This window comes from Mauremys mutica, chromosome 4, assembly GCF_020497125.1.
Source record: "Mauremys mutica isolate MM-2020 ecotype Southern chromosome 4, ASM2049712v1, whole genome shotgun sequence".
NCBI lineage: Eukaryota > Metazoa > Chordata > Testudines > Geoemydidae > Mauremys > Mauremys mutica.
Genome location: NC_059075.1, coordinates 139,789,087 through 139,808,155, shown reverse-complemented (window position 1 = coordinate 139,808,155; position 19,069 = coordinate 139,789,087). Strand labels below are relative to the sequence as shown.

The following is a 19,069-nucleotide window of genomic DNA, read 5'->3' as shown; positions in this document are numbered from 1 at the left end:
CTGGGGACAATCACAAAGTTATTCTGATTCACCAGCACTACACCACCCTGTGCTGATCAGCACCCCCAAACAGGGATGATTTCTGAAACACAAGAGGCAGTCCAGTTACCAAAGGATCCTTTTTACTCATCCTGTGGTTCAAATTCATCCCTGCTGTTACTCCATCCACATCCGCTAATGTCATTACACCGGGGATGTATCTGACTCAAAGCTCCCCCTGGCTTACAGATGCAAACTGAACCATACTGGAGACTGACCTTCCCCTGTAATTCCACAGAGCAGGTACCACTCTGGCAGTAGCAGGACAAGCTTCCCCCTAAGCTACCTGGCCAAATAAGTTTCAACTCTAATCACCCCTAGGTATGAGAGGAGGGGCTGTCCCAAGCCCCTTCGTGTCCCTGATGTGAGGGCTCACTGGCCTGGGGGAGATATTGGTGCTTCACTCCTCAGCAGGAAAAGGAGCCTTTAAACATGCTGGGCATCTTCCTGTCTTACAGCCAAAGGGAGAAAATTATAAAAACAAAGACAATCAGCAGTTTTTACAGTTGCAGTTTATTGTAGCCCTACAGGGCAGAAATAATTGCTTGATCACAAAGGTGTAGGTTAGAGGACACCCCTATCATTCATTGGGCAATGGGGAAATGTTTAGTGGGTTGCTGTCTACAGTTAAATTTTCACCATTGATTTGTGGGAGTGTGTGAGAGGATATAGAAATGCTACAGATGAGATCAGCACTGATGTCAACCAAAAATAGATTTGTTCAGTTTGGGAGGAAAAAACTGCCGACTTTTTAAATAAGAGGATAGGGCAGAAATTGGCTTTTTTAACCTTTAAATTTTCAGTGAGGCAGAGGGATTTGTGAACAGAGATGTCCTTAAGGTTCATGGAAATCAGGCCGTTAAATAGCCATTCACTACTTTAAATATGTTTGGGTTATAATGCATTAAGGTAAAATATATGCAACAGTTGGATGAATTCTGAAAGCTCAAGGCTGTTGGTGTATTCTGTATAGGGTCTGAAGCTTGCGTCAATTGAAGTTTTACTTCCGTACATTTTAATCTAGTTTCTCTCAACTTGCTTTCCCTTTCCGAACTGAAAGGAATCTGAATTCAATCCTTTTACTATAGCCCCCCACAAACATATAAGAGGATCAGATCCCTAGTTTATCAAGTAGGGACTTACATTTGGGAGATTGAAAGGAAATAGCAAAAAACCCCAAAACTTTAATCACTGGCACACAGCATGAAAAATATCTGATTCCTGAGGTACTGGCTAATATCTTCCTGGATCACTAGACGTACTAGCAAGTTCTCTGAAAATAGTAACAATCATCATATGTACAAAGTAATTATACAAATTACATCGAAAGGAGACAGTTTGTCACAGTAACGGGTCACAGATTTCAGCTATTCCTTGTATTTTTGTAGGTCTCGCTTAAGTTTCTGAATCTCCAGATACAGTTTCTGTGCTTCCAGACGGGTTCTCAGTTCTGCCAGAGATAGACCGCAGTGGAGAATCTGTACAGTTTCGCGAACCATGTTTCACAGAGGAGAATCGATTTGCTTCTCCTAAAAAACAGAAACAGAGGGAATGTGATTACGCTGAAGAAGATAAGGACCTATCCTCACAAGCATGCTTAGTCCTTTTTTAGCTGAATCATTATCCAGTGTGTTACATGTGTCTGTCTCATACAGTCTGTGTCTGACATATTATATGATCCCAAAAGGTGTTGGACATTCTCAATTAGAGCTGGCCAGAAAATGAAAATTTCATGTGAAATATACTGTTATTTTTAAAACAGTTTCATCCTGAACCGGAACAAAAACAAAAAATGACCCCTCCATTTTTTATGGGAAGGGATTTCAAGAAAAATTCTATGTCAAGAGACCCCAAAATAGAATTTTTTTGGCTTCGTGGCTGATCACACCAGCCAGCAGGCAGGGACTCTGTCCACATAGACTCCATTCAAGCTCCAGCAGCTAGAGAGCCTGGCCACTCAGACTCCTCCTGACTCCAGGGGCCAGGGAAACAGAGCAACTGGGCTCTCTCCCTCTTTGGCCCTGGAGACAGCAGGCATGGGTGGCAATGGCTGAGAGACAGAGAGACAGAGCGCTCAGCTTTGGCAGCCATCTTGGGAAGGCTTTGGTCATTTACAATTTCTGCACATACACCTATTACATGTGTCTGTCTCATACTGTCTGTGCCTGACTTAGGGTCTGATCCCAATAAATGCTGAGCACCCTTAATTCTTAACTTCTACAGGCTCTGATACTGCTAAGCAAAGTTGAGGAAGTTCTGAGCAACTTGCAGCATCAGGCACTGGACTGTAAACTCCTGGGACAGGAACCAGGCCTCCATTTACACTTGTACAATGCTGAACAAACTGGCAATTGCTCACTAAAGCAGTCATGGTATTTGCTTTATACTGTGCCCCAGACCAACAGAAAATACATCACGTATCACACCACCACTGACAGCTTTGAAAACCTCTCTCTACACTTCATAATAGGGCATAGCATTTTCATCCTGTTGTGATTTTTAACCACCACATTTTACCGATTTTATATTATTTTGGGCATGGAGCAGCCACTGCAAAGGAAGAAAACCTCCTCCCTTAAAACACAAGAAAGAGATGGGGTGGGGGAGTGATGGGATGCGTTTGCTTTCAGGTCAACTTATTTTTTTCCACTGAAGTTGTATCAATGGCAGATCTATCTTCCTCGCCAAACAGACCTCATTATTTTAAAGAAGCAAAGATACATTCAGACAGTGTTATGTTTTACATGAGAAATTGGACAGGGTGCATCAAGAAACCCAAATGGACTGTGATGCTTACACACTTGGGTAACACCGTCCAGGTGCCATCAGCTGAACATGTAATAGTGAAACTGTCTGTTGTAGACTGATACCAAAGGTCTGAAAATTGGTACCCAGGAGAGCATGTGAAAGTAATGCTTTCATCCATGTTGTACCACAATTTTTCATCTGACACATTGACTATTCCTCCATTTTGCACATCTGGTTTTGGACACCCAACTAAAAGGAAAAGGCGGAAGAGAAGACAGTTCAGTGCGAAGAGGAGATGCACGGTGAATGGGGCTTATTGCCTGTAAATCATGCCCTTAGTTCACTTCTTTGCAGCAGTTTTGGTTTTGCAGAGAAATAAACTGCTTGTAACACCAAACCCACAGTGCATCTCTCTCTCCGGAGAAACAAACATCATGAGTTCAACAAAAAAAAGAGTGCGAGTGAAATCCCACCCAGTACTGTGTATCATGGGCATTTCCTGGAGTCATTGGCAGCTGAAAGTCCACAGGTGGAGCAGCAGAGCACAGGCGCTCTGTTGGTTCATTTAAGGAAGTCTTATTGGCAGACTTGGGACAACTGGGAACGTGCAGTTCACTCCCAGGCACATTTGTGGCCTTTTATAAAATAGCCTCTTTGGTCTATTACAGAATTAGCCTCCTCTGCAGTGAGGGAGAAATACATGGAAGTCAGTGGAGTTACCCCGGATTTATACTAGTGGAACCAAGAGCAGAATTTGGTCCTCAACAGCATCTTACGCTTCTATAGTGACTTTCATCCTGCAGGATGCCAAAGATACCACAGTGACTGGCACAGTACGAACACCACAGACAGATAAATTTAAGGCCTGGTTGCCCTGGTTCTCAGTGGAGTGAGTGAGAGGAGTGGCTTCAGGGAAGCCAGAGAAGTGACAGAAGAATCCAGCACTTCCTGTTTAAAGTGTAGGTAAATTCTCTTTAAGAGGAGCTGCTGATGGATCAAGCCCCACGGCAGTAAATTAGCCAAACCACCCTCCTCTGGTGCTTAGTCCTTCCAGAATCACCGAGGCAAACAGCCCAACCTTCCTGCAACCTACCAACCCTCTCTGAGTCCCCCAACAAGTCCCACTGCTGAACCATCCCACAACGTCTCCCTCGCAGTGTAATCGCTATCCCACCGCCGCTGCCCACCCGTACCTGTGAAGAAGGGGGAGAATTGTTGAGGATGTTACAAGGCTGAGCTGGGACTAATAGGAGGAGATTAAGGGCTTGGCTACACTTGCAGATGTGCAGCGTTGGGAGTTACAGTTGTGTTCATACAGCTGTGTAGGGAAAGCGCTGCAGTGTGGCCACATTTGCAGCATTTGCAGCGCTGTTGGGAGTGGTGCATTATGGGCAGCTATCCCAGCGTTCAAGTGGCAGCAACATGCTTTTCAAAAGAGGGGGGTGGGGTGGAGTGTGACAGGGAGCGGAGGAGAGAGAGAGAGAGAGTGGATTTTTGGAGCCGACACTGTGTGTCAGCTCCCTGCCTTGCAAAATCTGAACATTTCCTTGACCCCTCATTCATAGGCGGCAGGTTTGTAAAATTTTTGGTGTGGCCCAAAATGGTGGTGCCCCCCCCACTCCCGCCCTGTAAGCCGATATAAAATGAAGCTACAACGCGTCAGTGCCACAAGATTACAAGGTTGGAGAAGGGGTAGAGGGTTCCAGGGGCCAGTCAAGGGACAAGGAGCAGGGGGAGTTGGATGGGGCAGAGGTTCGGAGGGTCAGTCAGGGGACAGGCAGCAGTTGGATAGGCATGGGAGTCCAGGGGGTTTATCAGGGGACAGGTAGGGGGTGGGGTCCTGGGGGGAAGTTGGGTGGGGTCTCAGGAGGGGGCAGTTGGGGACAAGGAGAAGGGAGGCTTAGATAGGGGCTGGAGTCCCAAGGGGCAGTTAGGGGCAGTTGTCTCGGGAGTGGGTAACGGGGGACAAGGACCAGTGGTGCTTAGATAGGGGGTGGGGGTCCTGGGGGGCAGTTGGGGCAGGGGTCTGGGGAAGGGGCAATCAGCTGCCAGGGGCTGGGATTCAAAGGGCTCTGAGCTGCTGGCAGCCACGGGGAGCCCTGAGCCCTTTAAATCCCAGCCGCCGTGGCTGAGATTTAAAGGGCTCTGGGCTCCCCACGGTTGCAGGCAGCCCAGAGCCCTCTGATTCCCAGCCGCGGCTGGGATTTAAAGGGCTCTGGGCTCCCTGCGGTTGCAGGCAGCCCAGAGCCCTCTGATTCCCGGCCGTGGCTGGGATTTAAAGGGCTCTGGGCTCCCTGTGGTTGCAGGCAGCCCAGAGCCCTCTGATTCCCGGCCGCGGCTGGGATTTAAAGGGCTCTGGGCTCCCCGCGGTTGCAGGCAGCCCAGAGCCCTCTGATTCCCGGCCGCGGCTGGGATTTAAAGGGGCGAAACCTAGCTCCAAATATTGGTGGAGCAGAGCCCCTGATTTTGAATATTCCTGGGGCTTTAGCTCCACGAGCCCATATAAGTTGGCGCCCATGCCCTCATTCACTCTTAACTGCAAATAGCCTGCAGACCAGATAAGCAGCTGCTCCAACGGACTCCCTTTCTCCCCCTCCCCCCCGCTGTTTCTCTCCTCAAGCAAACACTCATCCCCCTGCCTGCCTCATTCACAGCAAGGTAGTGGGTTATCTCAATTGATTGTTCACAGTCAGTTACAGATTGATCACAGCGAACAGGAGCTGTGTTTATTTTTTAAATAAGCAGCTCCCAGAGCACCGAGTTCACAACAAAACGAAGAGAGGCATCATAACAAAACAAAGAGAGTAGTTTAGTTAAAAGCATTCTGGGATATCTCCTAATACCCTGGAGGCCAATAACAGCACTGGTGTGTGGCCACACTTGACGAGCAGCGCTGCATCACCAGCGCTGCACTCGTTATACCCCAAGCAGACCAGGTGTACAGCCAGCGCTGCAGCCAGGGAGTTGCAGCGCTGGATGTGCCTTGCAAGTGTGGACAGTTACTAAGTTGCAGTGCTGTAAAGCCTCCACCAGCGCTGCAACTCTCCAGTGTAGCCAAGCCCTATGAAAAGGAAAGTTTAGGCTGAACACTAGAAAGAAGCTTCTTGAGAGTGAGATCTAAGAAACCCTTGAATAGTCTCCTAAGAAAAGGGATGTGAAGCTCTATTGATTGGCATATTTAAGCCTTGATTAGAAAAAGCCCTGGAGATTAGTCTATATGGAAACAGATCAATCTCCCCCGAGATGGGCGAGGTCATTTGATAGAAGGCAGGGAGGGAAAAGGCCTTTGTGAATCATTGCCCCGTGGGGCTCTTTCTAACAGACCCCACCTAGAAACAGATCTGATGGGTTTGCATCTTCTCTGATGCGGTTTCTTGGTTTTATAGGAGTCTATTTTTTCCTCAGCAGGATGCTTTAGTTGTGTTTATATTTACCCTTAATACAAGATGGCACTGGAGGATCCCACGTCCCATTTGCCTGGCATTGAGTCGACTTGCTGCCTTTGAGGATGTAGCCAGATTCACACTGAAACTCAACATGGTTTCCAACTGTATATTCAGTATATTCAGAGACCTGTTCTCCATGTTCAATTACTGGATTGGGACAACGAAGACTCTCTGAGAAACACCAATAAACAAAGGGTTTAAAATGTTTTTGTTCAGACAAAGGGTTTGTCTGCATGGGAAATTCATGGGAAAATTAGGGTGAAATAGCAAGGCTGTGAATTAAAAGGGCAATAGCTAACTCCACACTAACTCATCCCATGGACACTCTTACTCCACACTGACAGGGCTTCTTTGTGGGTTAGTAAATTTTCTTCCAAAGTCACAGTAGAGACACTTTCTGTTGGGGAGACTTGTTCATTGGGAGAGTCACTATTCCATTTCAAACCATAGGCCTGTGACAGCAAACTCATAAGGAGAAATGACAAACATCTAAAATTTTAGCGTTAAGTCAATTTATACAGCTGTTGATTCATTTTCTATGCAATCCCAACACTTTGAGAACACATGGCCATGGCTATATAATAAGAGCAGATTTTCTCAACCATGCATTCCAAGAAAGTTCTATTTCCACAGGCCGATGTGGCAAACAATTTCACCCTGCACTCGAGTCACAGCGACATTGGCACTGCTGGCAGGACTCCCCGGGGATTATGGGAATACTGCAGATGGGGCAATGGAGTGACCAGTGCATTAACATGCTGCTAGCTGCCTCCACCACAGCTTCCTGCTGCTAAATCAAGCCACAGGAGTCTTTCCAACTTGGACTCAGATTGTCCCCACAAGCATACTGACACCACACACATGGAGAGGGATTCTACATTAAAAGTGCCAACATCAGGACAGCTGGATTGGGAACCACAAACCAAGAGATGGGTCAGGGGAGGAGTGTGTCTGAGGGAGGAATTCAAGAAGCTTGGAATGGGAAGATGAAGCATAAATTAGGGCATAGGTCAGGGCAGATCATGTGTACAAGTACCAGGGCAGAGAGGATGCTGGCAGTGGGCATCCCAGCTGGGAGTGTTTGGTCTGCTGCAAAGGAGGAATCTGCAGTGAGTTGGTCCATGACTGTACTTATTTTCAGTATTTAAGGGCTAAGATGTTAAATAGTCCCCAGGTCATTGCAATGTGCCCTCCACCCTTTTCTAATCTCAGTCATTCTAGTGTGATGAAGAAATGAATCACCCTTGCACTTAGGGACAGATGCATCCCAGCGTGGAGTTCCCCAATAACCAGCTGTACATCGAATGGAGGATACTCCAACAAGTGACCAACCACGGTCACATTCGTAGGTCACACTTGAGCCAACAAGGAAAACATCTTTCGAGCCGCGGTCGTCCCGTCCATTAGCGATGCGCGCAGGTGGCTCACAAGCTAGAATAAAAGGGGAAAATACAGCACTGATACAGAACAGGACATCTCCTAAAAGAAGGGAGGCAGCATAAATACTGTGGGGTTTCATGAAACTATATTTACAAAAAAAAAGTGCTTGGAGAGGCACCAGTCTCTAATATCTCTGACACTCTGCCAGCACTTTCTGTTAGTGTCTGGATGTGAATTAGCATCATACCCATGGCATTGGGAGAGCAAACATAAAAACAGCAACATGCAAAATACTCTTAAAATGGCTCTGTGACCAGTAGGGACCCCATGGATCATTGTTCACATGCTGACGACACTGAATTACTGAGAATTACAGCCAGATCCTGAGAAGTACTGAAGGCCTGCAGCTCCTACCAACTTCAACAGTAGGATCCTCGTACCTGGCTCCCTGAGTCATTAAACTGGCCCTGCTACATCTGCACCTTCAAATTCCAGATCTGAACCTCTTCTATAGCCACTGAGTCTGCAGTGAGTTGGCCCATGGCTCTACATATTTTCAGTATTTAAAGGCTAAGATGTAATTCGCCCCCATGTCATTGCAATGTGCCCTCCACCCTTTTCTAATCTCAGTCATTCTAGTGTGCATGGGCGCCAACTTATATGGGCTCGTGGAGCTAAAGCCCCAGGAATATTCAAAATCAGGGGCTCTGCTCCACCAATATTTGGAGCTAGGTTTCGCCCCTTTAAATCCCAGCCGCGGCCGGGAATCAGAGGGCTCTGGGCTGCCTGCTGCGGCGGGGAGCCCAGAGCCTTTTAAATCCCAGCCGCGGCCGGGAATCAGAGGGCTCTGGGCTGCCCGCTGCTGCGGGGAGCCCAGAGCCTTTTAAATCCCAGCCGCGGCTGGGAATCAGAGGGCTCTGGGCTGCCGGCAGCAGTGGGGAGCCCAGAGCCCTTTAAATCTCAGCCACGGCTGGGAATCAGAGGGCTCTGGGCTGCCCGCTGCTGCGGGGAGCCCAGAGCCTTTTAAATCCCAGCTGCGGCCGGGAATCAGAGGGCTCTGGGCTGCCTGCAACCGCAGGGAGCCCAGAGCCCTTTAAATCTCAGCCGCGGCTGGGAATCAGAGGGCTCTGGGCTGCCTGCAACCGCGGGGAGCCCAGAGCCCTTTAAATCCCAGCCGCGGCTGGGAATCAGAGGGCTCTGGGCTGCCCGCAGGGGCAGAGAGCCCAGAGCCCTTTGAATCCCAGCCGCGGCGGCTGGGATTTAAAGGGCTCAGGGCTCCCCGCGGCTGCCAGCAGCTCAGAGCCCTTTGAATCCCAGCCCCTGGCTGTTGATTGCCCCCTCCCCAGACCCCTGCCCCAACTGCCCCCCAGGATCCCCACCCCCTATCTAAGCACCACTGGTCCTTGTCCCCCGTTACCCACTCCCGAGACAACTGCCCCTAACTGCCCCTTGGGACCCCAGCCCCTATCTAAGCCTCCCTTCTCCTTGTCCCCAACTGCCCCCTCCTGAGACCCCACCCAACTTCCCCCCAGGACCCCACCCCCTACATGTCCCCTGATAAACCCCCTGGACTCCCATGCCTATCCAATTGCTGCCTGTCCCCTGACTGCCCCTCCAAACCTCTGCCCCATCCAACCCCCCCTGCTCCTTGTCCCTTGACTGGCCCCTGGAACCCCCTACCCCTTCTCCAACCTTGTAATCTTGTGGCACTGACGCGTTGTAGCTTCATTTTATATCGGCTTACATGGCGGGAGTGGGGGGGGGGCACCACCATTTTGGGCCCCACCAAAAATTATACAAACCTGCCGCCTATGCTAGTGTGATGAAGAAATGAATCACCTTTGCACTCAGGGACTGGTGCATTCCAGCGTGGAGTTCCCCAATAACCAGCTGTACATTGAATGGAGGATACTCCAACAAGTGACCAACCACGGTCACATTCATAGGTCACACTTGAGCCAACAAGGAAAACATCTTTCAAGCCGCGGTCGTCCCGTCCATTAGCGATGCGTGCAGGTGACTCACAAGCTAGAATAAAAGGGGAAAATACAGCACTGATACAGAACAGGACATCTCCTAAAAGAAGGGAGGCAGCATAACTACTGTGGGGTTTCATGAAACTACATTTACAAAAAAAAGTGCTTGGAGAGGCACCAGTCTCTAATACCTCTGACAATCTGCCAGCACTTTCTATTAGTGTCTGGATGTGAATTAGCATCATACCCATGGCATTGCGAGAGCAAAGATAAAAACAGCAACATGCAAAACACTCTTAAAATGGCTCTGTGACCTGTAGGGGCCCCAGGGATCGTTGTTCACATGCTGACGACACTGAGTCAACTGCACTGAATTATTGAGAATTAGAGCCAGACCCTGAGAAGTAGTGATGGCCTGCAGCTTCCTTCAACACTAGGGTCCTCCTGCCTGGCTCCCTGAGTCATTGAACTGGTCCTGCTACATCTGAACCACCAAATTCCAGATCTGACCCGCTTCTATAGCCACTGAGTTTTGCCAGAACCCCCTGAACAACATGCCAAGCCTCCTCCAAGTTAGGAAATTCTTCTGGGGTCCCCCAAGTTCTTCACTCATCCCCACTAGCTACTGAACTTTTCCCGCACACCACCCTTCCAGTATAGTGAGCCATCCTTTCCCCATATGTCCATCCCTCTCAAACTAGTGAGGAGAAGTACTGTTTAGGGTGAAAGAAGGGGATAGAGCTGGTTCTAGCAGACTATGTAATTTTTCATTGTGGTTAGCTTTAGTCTTCTGACACTGTTCTGGGATCGTCACACATTTCTGATGGTAGCCAGAGTGATATGAAAAGCAGTCCCAGTGTTGCCTGTTGAAATAAGCCTACAGCTCTGAAAATGCTCAAGTAATGAATAATTCCAACAACAGATATTATCTCGCCCCCCGGTGTCTCTAATCCCTCATCTGGCTTTTTGGAAATTCATGGATGCTTAAAATTCTCTTTTCATGTGCTCAGTGTTTTGAGAACTGCCCCAACACTGACACAGCTGCCAGAAGCATTTGTACCACTGCTCTCACTCAATGGTTGCATTGGGGGATGGCAACTTTAATCTGTGACGGGATCTTTATAATGGTCACAGTGAAGCTGGCTGCTAAGGGAGGCACAGAATCGTTGTATCCTCTGGGCATCCCAGCCACCCTCTGCCTCACCCAGCACCATCTACACTTGGGGCAATGTTGTCTGGTCTCTGGACCACTGGGGGAACAGGGCACTGTGGAGGCCGTCTCCCATTATAGCTCCCTTAATCCAGGGCAATCTTTCTGCAGAAGCCTGTTTAACTCAGGGCTCATCCTTAAAGGAATAGAGCATATTTATCTTCAAGAAATCTGAACTGCAAAAGGCATTTACTTGTACAGACATATAGTCCAGGCACTAACTCCAATATACAGCCTTCTTTAAATGCTGGATAATGAAGAATAGATATAAAGTCTGGGAGACTTTATGGGAGACTGAAAATTCTCCCAATACAGTTTAATAAATCAGTTGCTGGCAAGCAGATATTCTAGATGCAGTAAATACTAACATGCAGGAAAGGACAAAAGGATCTTCCTCAGCTATAGTCGCTAGTTAAAGGATTGGTACATAATTGTGCTAAGAATGATGCAATGGGAGAGACCCCATACTTTCTATGCTTGGCAGGCATCCTTTGCTATCAATGGATTTGTATTTTGAAATCCAATCGCAAAGGCAAGCTGCATTAACCTATCAGCAGCATGTGAAGGACATGAGATGCAGACTTTGCTATGCATATAATTTAGCTACTAAGAAAACAGAGAAAAATCAGTTGGCAAACAAGTGGTCATGGTACGCCAAAGTGATCATGTCTACTGTAGAAGTGGGAGATAGAGACGTATTACCCAATCCTACTGCCATAGTAAATGAGAAAATTGCAGATAGGTGGGAGTCATTAGTCTATACGGTACCACAGCAACTGGAAAGTGAATTACATATCTACAAGAGTTGGGAGAAGGTTCCATACAAGTCTGCACCGGGACATGCTTTGTTCTTGTGGATTCATTTCTGCTTCCAAAGCGATGGAGGTAGAATTGTGGAATACACTCCAGTAATTTGGAAAATTTGATTAAAAAATAGCTAATGCAAGCTTACAAATTGAAGGAGGTGGTGAATCTTTATAGGATTCTATTCTACAATCAAACTAAATCCGGTAGCAGGGGAATACTTCATTCCATGAAGATCAAAGTGAGAGCACAAACACCAGGAAATTCACCAGATAAGCTCTCCACTGGAGCTGGGGTGAATTTGCCTAATTCTATCAACAGCATGAGAGAGAAGTTTTATAGAGGTGCCTAGCAGAAGTAAAACTAGAAGCCAATGTGCCCAATCTCCATGTTCTTAATTTTGCTACTGTCATTAGGGAGTAAAGGCTCACAAGCAATACTCACTTATTACTTGTACCTTTTGGTACTACTTGAGGATGCCAATAGACACAGAGAAGATAAAATTGCCCATCACAGATATCACACTGCCAGGACATCGGTCATTTAGGTCGGAGAGAGAATGTACCCCACATATCATAGAATTGTAGGACTGGAAGGGGCCTTGAGAGGTCATCTAGTCCAGTCCCCTGCCCTCATGGCACGACTAAGTATTACCTAGACAAACCCTCGGAGGTGTTTGTCTAAACTGCTCTTAAAAATCTCCAGTAGAGATTTCACATCCTCTCTAGTCAATTTATTCCGGTGCTTAACCACCCTGACAATTAGGAAGTTTTCCCTAATGTCACATCTAACCTAAACTGCCCTTGCTGCAATTTAAGCCCATTGCTTCTTGTCCTATCCCCGGAGGTTAACGAGAACATTTTTCTCCCTCCTCCTTGTAACAATCTTTTATGTACTTGAAAACTTATGTCCCCCCCATCAGTCTTCTCTTCTCCAGACTAAAACAAACCTAATTATTTCAATCTTCCCACATAAGTCATGCTTTCTAGACCTTTACTCATTTTTGTTGATCTTCTCTGGACTTTTTCCAATTAGTCTTTCCTGAAAAGTGGCACCCAGAACACTCCAGTTTAGACCTAATCAGCATGGAGTAGAGCGGAAGAAATACTTCTCCCAAGGTTTTACACCCAGCACAATGGGACCTTGGATCCTGACTGAGTCCTCTGTGCGCTACCATAATATAAATAGATAAGTATGCAGCAATTACACTATGTGAGTGTTAAATGTTCCTTTCAAAATCAGGGATGGGAGGTCACTGTATCAGAGTTCTTCACTATTTATACAAACTGGTTTGCAAACTGTAACAACAGCCCCTTAAAGTAGAGATGAACCTATAACGTGAGATTCAGTCAATCAGATTAATTTAAAGAACTAAAGTCATTCAAAGAAGAGTAATGGATGGACACCAAGAAAAAGTGTGTGTGTGAAATTGGAGCTGGCTAATAGCAGTGTGGGGTCATGCCTTCTTTGGGTGGAAGGAAAATACACCTCTGCCTCAATATAACGCTGTCCTCGGGAGCCAAAGAATCTTACAGCATTATAGGTGAAACCGCATTATATTGAACTTGCTTTGATCCACCGGAGTGCGCAGCTCCGCCCTCCCAGAGCACTGCTTTACTGCGTTATATCCGAATTTGTGTTATATCGGGTCGCGTTATATCGGGGTAGAGGTGTAGTGGTATCCTCCAACCACTTTTTGAAATGGGATAGAGTAAGAGGATCACGAAGCCAGTCCAGCTACAAGTACAGGGATCTTGTTTTCTGTGTGTTTACAGAGTGCTGTGTGTACTTAACACAACTGGGGTCTGTCATGGTCACTCTTACACCTACTCTCCCTTCAGATTTCTTCAGAGGAAACTCAGCCTGCCCACTGCAGACCCCAACCATCACCAGTTCCTTTTCTCCTCTTTTACCAGAGGGTATCTGCTGACACCCCACTATAAATAAAAGGAGATATACCTATCTCCTAGAACTGGAAGGGACCTCGAAGGGTCATTGAGTCCACCCCCCTGCCTTCACTAGCAGGACCAAGTACTAATTTTGCCCCAGATCCCTAAGAGGCCCCCTCAACTCACAACGCTGGGTTTAGGAGGCCAATGCTCAAACCACTGAGCTATCCCTCCCCCCAGGGGTACACTGGAATGAACTGGGGGGAGCTGGAATGAACCAAAGTCTTACAACACCACCACCACCACCACCCCACTAGTGAGCTCATGCAGTGCCATTCACCAACTTTGTTCCTTCTGTGTAGCTAACAACATACATTGACTCCTTTGGAGTGTCCTTGCCTCATGATGGAAGAACGGTAGAGAAAGGGAGCAGAAAGAATGTTTGTGAAATGTCTCTGTGCCAGTAGCATTTGGCCTGCCTGTCAGTCATTGTAATGACCCTGCATTTCCATCACACTGTTCAACCTGTTACACCCAGAGCTACTTCATCCACCAGAGAAATGCAGCTACTTCTCCGAGGTCCTAATACAGCAAAGCACTTAAATAAGTGCTTAATGTTAAGCATGGAAGTGGCTCCATGAAATCAACACTATGCCCATGCTTAGAGTTAAGCATGTGCTTGCGGACTTTGTGGAATGAGGGCCTAAGTGAAGAAAACATCACATCCTTTTGAAACTGCAGGAGAAACAGAGGGAGGCAGAGTGCAATGGCAGAGCTGGAATTTGGCCAGGAAACCAGAGTCAGTGTTCTAAGAAAGACACAGGATCCTCATGGCGTTTCAGGAGAGGACTGAAGTGGAAGACAGAGGTTCAGGGTGATAGAGGCAGAAGAGGGGAAGCAAGAAGGGAGGAGGTGAGGGCAGAAGCCAAGAGAGAGGCCCTCTTTCCCAGCTGAGGCCTCCGTGTGCTACCATAATATAAATATATAATTATGCAGCAATTACATTGTTTGGGAGTAGGTCAGAGATAGCAGGTCACCATGTCAGAGTTCTTTAACATTTATACATACCCGGTTCGCAAATTGGTAATGGAGGATGCCATGCACGATTATGTTCACACTTAATCAATCCATTCTTGTTTTTGAGGGCATAACCGGAATTACATTCAATGCGAATCTTGTCCTCATACATGTAGGTTTCTTTTCTAGGTATTGCTTTTCCATTGGTAATGTCTGGAGATGAACATCTAATTTCTGTGAAACACCACCACCACCATCGTTAAATCAGAGCAAAAACAATTCTGCAGATTCATTTACAAGGAGCAGGTGAACATTTTGCTAGCTATAGAAAGTCAGCATTTCCTTCACATTTTTGAAGAGGCTGGTTTTCGGTGGAAGTTTTATATCATCGACAGACACAGCAAATCATTTCTTCCTGCCATGAGTGTTAGTGGGCGTGCCTCGTGGATTGAGGAGTACCCTTTCCAGTTTTCTTCTGGGTAACTATCTGAATTGGCAGAATATTTTGGTCTTCAGCAGGGTTCTAAACAACACTGATTGCTGTGTTACAATAAATTTTGTGTAGAATCTACCTTGGTTATAATCTGCCTAAGGTTATATGGAGATTGTGGGTGGGGGCAACAGATCGGACACACACACACATATACTTTGAACCACATATCGACTATTGAGTAGAACTTCCCAAATTTGTGTTAATTTTGTAGCTCAATTAAAACAAAGAAAGCTAAACCAAAGACTAATATGCTTACTCCGACAAAATTCTTGATGTTCAGACCATGTAAAATCTTTTTGACAGGTAACACTCGCAGAGGATATTTCAGGGATTAACTCATAACCTCTCACACAGTTATATTTCACTACTGTCCCAGCCGGAAACAAGTTGCTGTTAGAATGATCTCGTAAAGTATTATGAATATAAGGTGGGTCATCACAGCTACCTAAGAGTCAAAATAAAAGTTTAAGGACATACATAACCAGGAAATCTTGTAGAGAAATAATTCTTCTCTACAAGAATGTGACATGAAAGACATGTATATTAAAAAAAACAACCCCAAAACCTAAAACCCTATCACAAAACAAGAAACTCCACTGCACATGCTTCTCTCCCGAGGAGAGGATGAGAGGAAAAAACAAAACAAAACAAAACAAAACACACATGCCAGGTGCATAGTTACATTATTTAGTGCAATACTGGATGGCACTGAGATATTATGGTGATGAATGCAGTATAAGAACTTATACAATAAATACATAGCTCTTCTTCAGTAGATCTCAAAGCACTTTACAAAGAACCTCAGTATCATTATTCTCATTTTACAGGGGAAACTGGGCCACAGAATGAGGAAGTGACTTGCCCAAGGTCACCCAACAAGGACAGAGCCCAGGCCTCCTGAGTCCCACTTTAGTGCTTTATCCACTCGGCAACACTGCCTGCAATAAAATAAAACTGGAATCCCTGTTTTCAGCATACAAGTCATTTAACCAAAATATCATGGAGCTGTGTCAGCACAGTGGCATGCAAGTTTACACAGCAGTCACTATTTCCTCTCTTAAAACAAAGGGGACATCAAACTGGCTGTCCCCGAATCTTGGGTGACCAAGGGCTGCAGGGTCAGTCTGAAGGAGGTGATAGTCACCATATGACACTTACTTCGCTCACAAACTGGTAACTGAGGATCCCATCTACTATTTTCATTGCAATGAAGTATGTTACTGCCTTTGAGGGTGTAGCGGTGTTCACACTCAAACAGAACGGAGGCTCTGTAGGTGTATACAAGACTATATCCAGTCATCTGTTTTCCATGGTCAACTTTTGGCTGTTCACAGCGAACAACTGTATAAGAAAAACAGTGTCAGCTTGGGAGGTTTACTGTTAAATCAAAAATTGGGAAAGAAAGTGAAGATACTTCAGTGGAATCAGATCTATTTACCAGGAGGATATGAACAGATTTGAAAGCACATACACATGGCCCTGCAGAGATCTCATGACATGTCTGAACACTCCTGCTCCTGCCCCTCCCAAATGCACCCCAGAAACCACCTATTTATTTATTTGAAACATCGTGTTAAGGAAAAGCAGAAAAGTATCAGTGGGTCTGATGCCATGTTCTCAAATTCCTTGGGGCATCGGTTTTGATAGAACATAGTAGGCAAGTTTTAGTCTTTATCTAGCCTTTTCTTAACTCAAGTAAAGCATCAAACTACACCTGCTGAATTAGTGACTACCTGCAATGACAGTTCTGTCACAGGCAATTGTGGGGATCTGGGGTTGGGAGGGAGGGAGGGAGAGAGCATGCACACACATAATTACAGTCTTTGACAAGAGAGGTCTCATTGGGCAGCAGGAGCTGTTGGAACTGCCCCGTCTTTTTTATTGCTTATCATTTGTGGACATTATAACGTCATTTTTCCAATCAGAGTTCCAGCTGTGCTTATAGCTGACAGACACTCAGATCTGGTCTCCTGTGAAGAAGATAGGCAGATATGCTCCTGGCTTACCTGCAGAAACCGCCACAGGAATAGTTTCTAGAGTGAGCAAAAAATTAGATGCGTTTCCCACATATGTCTCATCAAACATATGATCAATTTAAAAAAAAACACCCATAAAATGGGGTTTTCAGTAAGTTCCATGGCCACTTCAATAACATTTTATACGAGTTGGGTGGATATTAAAAACAATAACATGAAAATAAAATTTTTTCAGTAAAGTTGACCGTTTTTCACAAAACAATTTGCTTTTTTTTTTTCAAAAAATTTCGATCAGCTCCAGTATTCTTCTTCTGAGGACTTGAAGTGAAGACAGATGTTGAATAAACTCCATTTCTCTATCCTTCTCCTTCTCCTCTCCTTCCCCATCCAGCTCCAAGCCCTGCTCCATCTCGTCTTGGCCCAGCTTCTCCTCTGAGAAGCAGACCACCTTGTCCGGCTCTCCCCTCCATGTGAGTAGTCAGTCTCATGTTGCCAGCCTGTCTCCCCACATGGAGCTTTTCCAGGATTCCATGTCACTCCCTCCTCCCATACCGACACCAACTGCCTCTTCGAGCTTCCTGGCTCCTTGCCTGAGCGAGGGGTTGGAACACAGGGCATGGGCAGACCAAGGAAGCGGGCAGCAATTCTTGGCAGGGTGTGTGGGAACTGAGGCCAATCTGGACACAATAAGTGCAATTCCCTGCACCCCTTAGTGTCTCTGCAAATCTCAAACTGGGCTCTATTCTCCAATGGGTGTTACTAAGAACGTGTGCTGAGGGGTGGGAATAAGGTTAGGAGTCCTGGGGACAATCTATTAAGCAGTGGCACTGTTACAACTGACGTGGCTAATGTGTACGTGCACATTACCACTTGTTTTACAGTAATTGGATTCCGTCACCTTTGCATTCCGGGGCAGGCCCGTTCCAGTCTCCATTTACGTTATCCTTGGATGTACAGTGAATGGAGGCCTCTCCAATAAGTGAGAAAGGAACCTGTCCCCTTTCTACAGTGTCACACTGGTAAGTGACAGATGTCCCATAGTTGAATTCCTCCATCGTTGTCCCAGTATGTGTCCCGTGCTTTATTATTGGAGGAGGAAGGCAAGGTATCACTGAAGAGAGGGAAAAAGGAAAGAAAGGAAGCAAGAGAGAATTTAATGTATGTCATATCCAAAGTCTTATGAGAAAAGAAGAGGCTGAAACACAATGGACCAAAACCATAGATTGTTTAAAATCAATGTAGCGCCATTGACATCAAGGGAGGAGCACTGATTCACCAGCAGAGGACCGAACCTATTGACTAAAATGGAGTTACACCCATTTACACCAGCTGGGGCTCTGTGGGAGACAAGATTTTTAAGACTAGAAAATGGGGAACGTTTCCTAATGTAGTTATGCCGCCGGGATGTGGTGGGAGTGGATGCACAGACTGAAGCATCATGAAAGCCGGAGAAGGGAGGAGAAATCAAATCGAGGTCTTGCCCATTCACGCGTATTAAGGATTCTCTGGCACTTCCTCCAAAGGGAGGAGTTAGCTATTTTGGTAATTAATCCTGCCTCCTTAAACTCTGCCTGCAGTTTCAGTGGAGTCCAGAATGCTTCACTCCCTGTCCTAAACAGTTACTGCTCTTTACTGTGAAACGCACCGGTCACTTTCCATCCTAGGGATAGCTGCGTATGAGTGACAGGCAAAGTTATCCCTAAATATAAAGATATCTGTAAAGTGCTTAGAGATTGTGCTATAAGCATGTTAATACTATATCTGAAGAGCAAGGATCTGATTCAATTTACACCAGCTGGGGATCTGGTCCAAGCTCTGTCGGCCAAGAATCTGAGTCTTTTGTGCTTCTACCCAGGGCCGGCTCCAGGGGTTTTGCCGCCCCAAGCAGCCAAAACAACAACAACAACAAAACCCGTGATCGCGATCTGCGGCAATTCAGCGGGAGGTCCTTCGCTCTGAGCGGGAGTGAGGGACCCTCCGCCGAATTGCCGCCTAATACCTGAACGTGCCGCCCCTCTCGGGAGCGGCCGTCCCAAGCACCTGCTTACTAAGCTGGTGCCTGGAGCCGGCCCCACTTCTACCCCACAAACA

At 46.5% G+C, this 19,069-nt stretch overlaps 1 protein-coding gene across 5 annotated transcripts in view; it reads right to left on the bottom strand.

The window, feature by feature from the left end:
* Positions 1-534: 534 nt before the first annotated feature.
* Positions 535-19,069, bottom strand: part of LOC123369859 (C4b-binding protein alpha chain-like) — a 35,943-nt gene continuing 17,408 nt past the window's right edge. For 3 of the 5 annotated variants that reach the window (XM_045015890.1, XM_045015889.1, XM_045015888.1), the window contains 9 exons: positions 17,877-18,089; positions 16,161-16,343; positions 15,259-15,447; positions 14,561-14,743; positions 9,453-9,641; positions 7,476-7,664; positions 6,222-6,404; positions 2,837-3,036; positions 535-1,568 (listed from right to left, as the gene is read on the bottom strand). In XM_045015890.1, the coding sequence (XP_044871825.1) occupies positions 1,542-1,568; positions 2,837-3,036; positions 6,222-6,404; positions 7,476-7,664; positions 9,453-9,641; positions 14,561-14,743; positions 15,259-15,447; positions 16,161-16,343; positions 17,877-18,089 (1,556 nt within the window). In that variant the 3' untranslated portion in view covers positions 535-1,541. The remainder of the gene's footprint in view (positions 1,569-2,836; positions 3,037-6,221; positions 6,405-7,475; positions 7,665-9,452; positions 9,642-14,560; positions 14,744-15,258; positions 15,448-16,160; positions 16,344-17,876; positions 18,090-19,069) is intronic. The other 2 variants (XM_045015891.1, XM_045015892.1) reach the window with 2 other exon arrangements.